Source organism: Primulina tabacum, chromosome 15, assembly GCF_025594145.1.
Source record: "Primulina tabacum isolate GXHZ01 chromosome 15, ASM2559414v2, whole genome shotgun sequence".
Lineage (NCBI taxonomy): Eukaryota > Viridiplantae > Streptophyta > Magnoliopsida > Lamiales > Gesneriaceae > Primulina > Primulina tabacum.
In genome coordinates, this window is record NC_134564.1 from 26,411,603 (window position 1) to 26,419,806 (window position 8,204).

At 33.9% G+C, this 8,204-nt stretch overlaps 1 protein-coding gene across 1 annotated transcript; it reads right to left on the reverse strand.

The window, feature by feature from the left end:
• Positions 1-742: 742 nt before the first annotated feature.
• Positions 743-6,833, reverse strand: LOC142526956 (lysine-specific demethylase JMJ13-like). Its single transcript, XM_075631652.1, has 11 exons — positions 6,436-6,833; positions 4,725-5,103; positions 4,227-4,383; positions 3,929-4,148; positions 3,592-3,645; positions 3,438-3,517; positions 3,064-3,341; positions 2,573-2,968; positions 2,075-2,475; positions 1,684-1,947; positions 743-1,562 (listed from the first exon to the last, which is right to left on the reverse strand). Exons 1-11 carry the CDS (start codon positions 6,436-6,438, stop codon positions 1,248-1,250), a joined length of 2,547 nt encoding a protein of 848 aa, XP_075487767.1. The 5' UTR covers positions 6,439-6,833; the 3' UTR covers positions 743-1,247.
• Between the last annotated feature and the right edge of the window lie 1,371 nt (positions 6,834-8,204).

Genomic DNA, 8,204 nt, shown 5'->3' on the forward strand with positions numbered 1-8,204 from the left:
ATGGTTATGAAACGTAATAATTACATCAATGTGAGTTTATACAAATATAAACAAAAAATTTGATGGTCTCAATTAAGTCTCTACTTTATTCCATGCTAACAGTTTATGAGTATGCACAACAAACCTTCAAAAAAATAAAATGCATAAAAATGATACTCGAAAAAAATTATCTCAAATTATCACCACTATATGTCCAAATGCATGATTATTCGAGAAATTGCGAAAATCAAATAAAGAGTTTGAGATAAAAAAATTGATGGTGAATAGAGTTTAAATGACAGGGCATATCTATGTAATTTGATATGATAAAAAAACTATTTTGGTAAATTAATTTAATTAAAGACTAAAATTGATTATATTAATTGTATGAAGTCTATTTAAGACAATCTCCTATAATTAAGAACCAAGAAAACCGAGATTTAGAAACATAATTTTATTATTCCAAAATGTCAAATATCACTTTCTCGCTAATAAATAGAACAAATCCTCCATTTTACCATTGAAGTTCAGCAACCGAGTGAATATTCATCAAGAAGATCAAAATGAAAAGCCTAAACAATATTTCGATGTTGATTTTTTCCAATATAGAAGTAAAATTTCACAAATAAATAAGGGTATTATATTATTATGGTAAGCATTTTGAACACAAATTTACTGAATGACAGTTAAAATTTTGGTTTATAGATTTATTGATAATTTACTCTAGAACAAATATACATAAAGAAAACAAACGAGAAAAAATTTCTGTAAATTTTATTCATGTAGTTTCATAGCTCCAAAGCCGGTAGCCACCAAAAAATATTAACCCTAAAATCGAAGCAGCAAACTTGACAATTTGGGACATTAACAAGAACAGAATGTGAAAAAACACGTTTACGCCCCCACAAAAATCAATCTACTGTTATGAACAAATTTACAAGATAAAAAGGCAATTAATCTAAAGTCTACTTAATGAATGCAGGGAATGAGATAGGTTCCTTCACCACATTTAATAAAACGCTCGGCTCGAGAACCCGAAGAAATATCATGGTGCAGACCAACCAAGTTGGATGGCTGCACAAAGAATAGGACTTCTGTGTAAAGTCAGTTAATTTTAGTTACTGCTCCCCGGAACTATATTTTTAACTTGCCTTCGTTAAATCCTCGTTAAGATAATGTCAACAGAATCAGGTTGAAGAAGCTTCGCTTCAGCGAGAAACTAATCTGATCTTCAGAATTCGTTCTACCAATAACTCAGTTCATGCTATCTACCCTAAGATCGATGGCCCTCTGACTTTGAGACGTTTTGGCCCGATTTCTATCGAAGGAGGTCTACTCGAGTATTTCCCCAACTCATACTCGAGTCTTGCATTGCTCCTTGTTTCATCATTTACCATTTTCTTGAACTTAATGGAGGTGGGAAGGCGGTTTCCTCTAGCCATTTTGTCGCTAGAGGAAATAACACAAGTTTCTTTAAACTCTGTTGAATGGCTAGAACTACAACTTACATTACCAGCAGAACCATCGGATAATGTAACCTGCATAGAGAGTCCTGCTTGATGCTTCTTTAATCGTTTCAGACCCTGAGAGAATAAATAAACAAATGATAAAACGAAAAGCAAGACTCTGGTTAATATTGTTTCGTATTACAATTGTTCCAACAGACTTTTCATGCAACAACACCAAACATGGGTAGGGTTGTACCTGTTCCCCATTAAGAGACATGGAATCGTGCAAGATGTTCTTCTCCAATTTTGGAGGAGACCGCCTTTTGACCCTGAATATTTCTGATTCAGACTCATCACTTTCATCATTAGCGTTATTTCTAGCATTAGCTGCCTGAACAATCTTTCGGGAGCTAACAACTTCCCTACAAGAGGATTGTGGAACTTCAGAGACAGAGGAAATGAATTGCCTGCGAGAAGCCACAGGTAAGAGATTGACTGAGTTGGAGTTCTTACGCACCACCTATAGAAGCAGCCATAAAATATTAGAGACAGAATTTTAAGAATAACAATAGTATCTTGCATAAATACTTCAATTAGAAAAGGAAAATGAAGCGAGACAGCAAAATTACGAAGGAAGCAAGTTTTACATGGTCAAGTTTGGGAAAACTTCCAGTCGACTTCGATGATGATGGCCGACCAATACTTGAATTATCTGGGTTTTGAGTTTTAATTTTCTCAGTTCCATAGCACAAGCTGGAGCGATTGTGAGAATTACATAGTTGGAGCTTAATTTGATTCTCAGTAGAACAAATTTCAATTTCTAACTCGGAATTAATCTTGCCATATGGAATATAACCATCATTCAAAGCACCTGAGAATATTTTAGATAAAGAAACAAAGTCATCGTCATTTCTACAATGCTGTTCGACCTCGTTAAATACATCTGCATCCTGCTCGAATTGCCTCGCTGCTGCTTCCAATTTCAAGATATCCTCCCTAACAAAAATGGTTAAAGAGCCTCCGCAAGGCACATCAAGTGATCTGATATCTGAAAGGGGGATAAAAAAAGATATGATTAATTAAAAGATAAAAGGAAGAAAAAAATATCAAAATCGAGTTCAAAATAATATTTGACTCCAGTATACCATGGCGAAGGCAAACAGGATGCATGCAGCACTTGCAATTTAGATATGCTACATAACAATCCCGCTTGCATATGGTACAAAGAATTGTTCCACAGCAAATAGAAGAAGCACCAGTGCATTTAGTTGATTTTGTTAGGCACCATCGAGCTTGGTGCTGGAAACGGCTTAATGTTGCAAAAGAAACTTTGATGCTTCTATGAGATTTCAACTCTTCATTTGAATAATTGGGGTCTTTAAGGTCCACACTGGAATAAAGTAACATGGCTTCTTTGCACAGAAGCTCTTCTTGGGGAATGATCGGAATCCTATTAAGCAGAGCATAACGATGACTGGCGATTGATCCCAGAGGAAACCAATCACCAACTGCAAAATTAACAGCTTCACCACAACAAAAACCTGTTACATATATGAGATATTTTCAGCACTAAAATTATCAAAGTAATCATACAAAATTTATGGACGATCTAACTCCGCCTAAATATGCAACATACCATGACTAAATCCCGCATGATAAGCCCTGGGGAAAGTTATTACGTAATCCCCTGGCTTTTGTACTGCTTTATAAACGGGAACATTGTGTTCTAACAAGATATTTGGCGGAAACAAAGTTGTCTTCCCCAAGAGCACATCGAAAGCTCCATCCTCCCCATCAGCTGATAAGATATCACGATTGTACACACGCTTCCTTACCACCTTTTCAAAATCAAGAGCAGCATGACCAGGAATTCCATACCATGTTTTTGCTGCCCCACAATGATGATAATTGATGCTGTACTTGCATATCAACAATTTACATATCAAATATTGGGTTGACATACTGAAAAAGAAAAAAAACATTTAAATTCGAAGTCGATAGCACACATACCTATACAGGTAATGATCTTCAACATGCCAAGCAAACATGCTAAACAGCATTCCTATATAAAGCATAGGCTCCGTCACTCCCTATAGCAGATGAAACATGAGTCAACAATTGATTGCAAGAGGAAAAAAATTACCGAATAGGAATTAGAGCATACCGGGATTGCAGTTTTCAGAAGGCGCAAAACAGATTTAGGTAGCCGGGAGAGTTTCTGAAACAAATCAAGCATAAACGATTCTGATGAATACATTAACAAACAAAAACTACGAATGGATGAGGAAAGATTCCCACCAATACATTAAAATTTAAAACGCTTAAAAACTGAGAATTTATACATTAACATGAATGACTGATAGGAGGAAGATAGACGGAATCAAATGAATCCAACCACTGACAAATCTCAAACTTGAATCAGAAAAACAGTCGGGATTCAAAAACCAAGAACAAGTCGAATTCAACTCTAATACTCCAAGAAACAGAACATAATTTTTCACCTTCAGATTCCATTTGGATTTTCCAAGAGGATCACTGGGAGAAGATGAAAATGCACTACCATCAACATCACATGCATATTCAACACTTTCAATCTTTCCACAAGCTATTTCATGCCAAAATTCTTTTTCCATGTAACAGGAAGGAAGGCATCCGGCACTATAATATCTACGAGCAAAAAACTTGTTCGCCATTTTCTCAAAATCACGAAATGTATAGTTCCTGAAAAGATTACTCATGTTCAAAGCCTTAAACATATCTGAATTGGATTATATTTTGACCAAGAGAGACAAGGCTCACCTGCCACTCATGTAAAAGGTAACCCTGTCATCGGTATCCCATTCAGCTAAACGAAGTGGTTGCACTCTCGTTGTAAATTTGAAACCAACATTCTCTTTCATCAGAACCACACCAGCAGGAACAGAAGCACTCACAGGGGATACAATCTTGCATATACCTGAAGATGGAGGTTACAATGTGAAACATGAGTCTCTTTGACACTCGGGGTTTAAAAAACCAAGAAAAGATAACAACGAGGAAGAAAGGAATGTATAGTATACGTAGGGGCATTCAAACAATAATCCTTCATGCTAACATTATTTGGAAGAGGGAAACATAAAAGCATTGATAATAATTTCACTTACTTCAAAAACATCAATGTCAAATAAGTTTAAACGTGTGACTGGATTTTGTATGTAACAGACAAACTTCAAATTGAACAAAAACTGTCCGTGCACATAGCCCAAGTATTCCATCATGGGCTTCATTCCACCCACGTAAAACAGTAAAGTTTATTACCGTATTTTGAGGCTTCTGGAGCTATCTTTTGCAAATAAACTAAAGGATCCTCAAATTCCTCTTTAGTTGGACAGTACACTGGACACTCAAGAATTTTATCAGTCCATTCAAAGTCAGACGTGTCGAACTTTGCCACCTTGCGCTTTAAAAGTACATCTTTATCATTTGAAGTGTAACCAAATTTTGAGCATGCATCAGCACCACTATGTATTCGCACACCACAAGAAGCAGAAGCTTTTAAAGCATCTCCCCCGCTCCTACTCATCATACTCTGCCCGCAAGTTGAGTCATTCAATATCTCTCTTTTCATACGCTGTAACCTTTTACGCTTCAGAAATTCCAATTCAGCTTCTCTCAACGTACAGCCCCTACCTTCCACCTGCCGAAAAAAACAGTCAGTTACATAAAATTACACACATATGTCAATCTTCAATTGCTAAATATGGGCAATGAAATTCTATATCATGCAGAAAATCCTAAAGGAAGTGCACTGCAATTTAACATGCCAACTTGAGAAATCCATCATTCCAAAATTATAATTCAATATCACATCCCACTCTTTATCTCAGTTAGAATTTACGAAAACACAAGTATCATCCCTTGTTTTAGTGATTTGTTAAAAAAACTAAATTTAATGTGTATGCTATAAGTTGACGTCTCATTTTTGCCAAAAAATGCCACTCAATTGCCAAGCCATTTTATTGGCATACCTCCCCCATTAATTACAATTTTTTACCCAAATCACATCACAACAATTGTTTCAAAAAAAAAACAGAGAGAGGAAAGTTGAGGCATCCCGCATTCAAATAACTTTCATTCAAAATTCATAATTATGCAGAACACTTGAATATTAAACCAAAACTAAAAAAACCAAAAGAAAACTGGACAAAACTTGTGTATGAAACTTGAAAGCACCCCACATGAATGAACAAAGTGCGCAAATTTTGTTCAACATAAAGGAGAATGTCAAATCTGGAAAAAAAAAAACCCAAAAAGCACAGTTTTCGTAACTGTCATAATAATAAGTGCCCATAAGCCACAAAGTACATGAAAAGAAAATTTATCGAAGTTCCAATACAAAAAAAAAATGAGGAAAACCCTGAAAACTATCATCTATTGACCAAAGCTAAAACAGGTCAGATCTACGATTTGGTGGACTAATTAACAAGATTCCGAATTATTAAAACGATGCCGTACGATCACTATTATATGTGAGAACAGAAGGTAAAAAAAAGGCAAGGAAAAGCACGAGTTTAAAAAATCACCAACAAATAACTCGAGATTATTCATCTAAAAACAGAGACCACGGAAAATGAAAATCACAAAACCCCACCACCTTCTCTAAAAATACAGAAAATTAAAGGGAAAAAAAGCCAAGGTTCATAATAGTATTATACACCTCTAAATTTCAAGACAGTAGTTAGTTCTTCAACAAAAGAGGAAAAGTGCACGCAAATAATCAACAAGCGAACAATATTGATAAAATAAGCACCAAATGAAAACACTAACAAAAACCGTTCACCAAACGCATCACAATTCGAACCAAAATCAAACAAATCCAAAAAGATCTAAATTCTGAAGAAAAAAACAACCGGAATCATGCATTGACAACGTATAACGAATCTGTGTCTTCATTCACAAAGGACCCGGTCAACCCGCATTATTTACAGACAAATAATGAACAGGTAAACAAACAATACACGCAACTCACCATCTCATTCCGAAACAAGCCGCCGTCCACCTCCGTCTTTTCCTAAACTCCACACAATAAAAGCCCTAGACAATCCTTAGCCAACAATTCAAGCCACCAGAAGCCAAAAAAGTTCCATTACGGTTTCCACATTCTCAAGGAAACTCCATAGACCGAATAAAAATCTCAGAAAAACCAGAAGGATTCCCCTCGCCTCACCTCAGATTCAATAAACAGAAGGCACTCTTCCTTCAAACAACCCTCCGAAATTCTCAGAAGTGAAGCAGAAAATTTCCGGCGGGAAGAGCAGCTTCTCCGGCGGGCTGAGAAAGCACATAGAGAGAGAAAAAGGTGAGTCTTTTAGAGAGAGAAAAAGGAAAAGAGGAACAGTAGATGGAGGAATCGTAACAAAGGGACGGGGTTCGTAAAACAGATTTAATTAAATATATTAATATTAAAATTTATTAATTAATCTAATTGATTAATTAATTAATTATTAATGGTTTAAAAAACAAAGGGAAAAGGAAAGAAGTGTGAACTATGAAGGAAAGCGGTGGTTGTTTGTTTGGTTCAACCATAACGCACCTTTTATATATTTGAAAATTCTTCCGTTTATTTAGTTCACATTTCCTTTTATATAAAACCTTAACAAATAATTTTTATTGAAATATATATATATATATACTATTCTATATTATATTATTAAGTGTGAGCACATGATGATAACTACCTAAAGAGGACACCAACTTTTTTTTTCGATTTTACCCTTATATGATACTTATATTACACTTTTGTTTTTTGTTTTTTTTTTTAATTTCAATACACACTTTTATTTTTATTTTTTTTTTATTTTAACCATTCAAATATCAATTTAGTCCCTTCATAATTTGTCAAATTTCACTTTAGTCCATCGATAATGATAAAAAAAATTGTACACACGCATCGCGTGTGCATAGTAACTAGTATATATTTAGTTTTTGAAAAATATTAATTTTTTTTAGAAATGATTTTGAATTAAGTAACAATATAAGAGTGATTATATTGAAATATGTAAATTTTTTATTTATAATACTCTCTTATTTTTAAGATTAGTTGTAGGAAAGTAATAATTGTTTTTGTTAGAACCCCGAATAAATTATAATGTTTGAATCGTTATATGATCTAAAAAAATTTATTTGTATTATTGTTACTAACCTAATTTTTTTTATAAGCGGTGGGTACTCGATTTTTTAATTGGTATTATAGAAAATGTTATGTGTGTGATTCTTATGAGTCGCAAAATATGGTGATTGTTGAGATGAAAATTGTTGGGGTAATAATTTTTTTATGGAATAATAATTGTCATTTCACAAAAAAATCATATTTAATCATAGGTAAATCGATTTTATTTTATAGAAAAAAAAGATAGCGGAAAAAATTATCCTTAAAGTCGAGACTAAAACGAATGTATAAACCAAAGTTTTCATAGATTCGATCCTTGTTATGAAAGATCTCCCTCCAAGCTGTATATACGACTTTCATTGGCTCTTCCGTTTATTTTTTTCAAGAAAATAGCGGACATCGATTTTTTCGAACATCATCTAAGGAATTATGAAATGTAGTAAGCATGTGCAGCGATTGATTTTATGGGACTAATATCCGATTCAATATACGGAAAGTATTACACTTTTAAGTTTAAAGTATTATTTTTCACTACAAAATTATTATTATTTTGTTAGTTTTATTATGAAAAATATTTTGTAATATATGATGATTTAAGTTAAAAATATTTCGGCCCATGAAAATTTTTA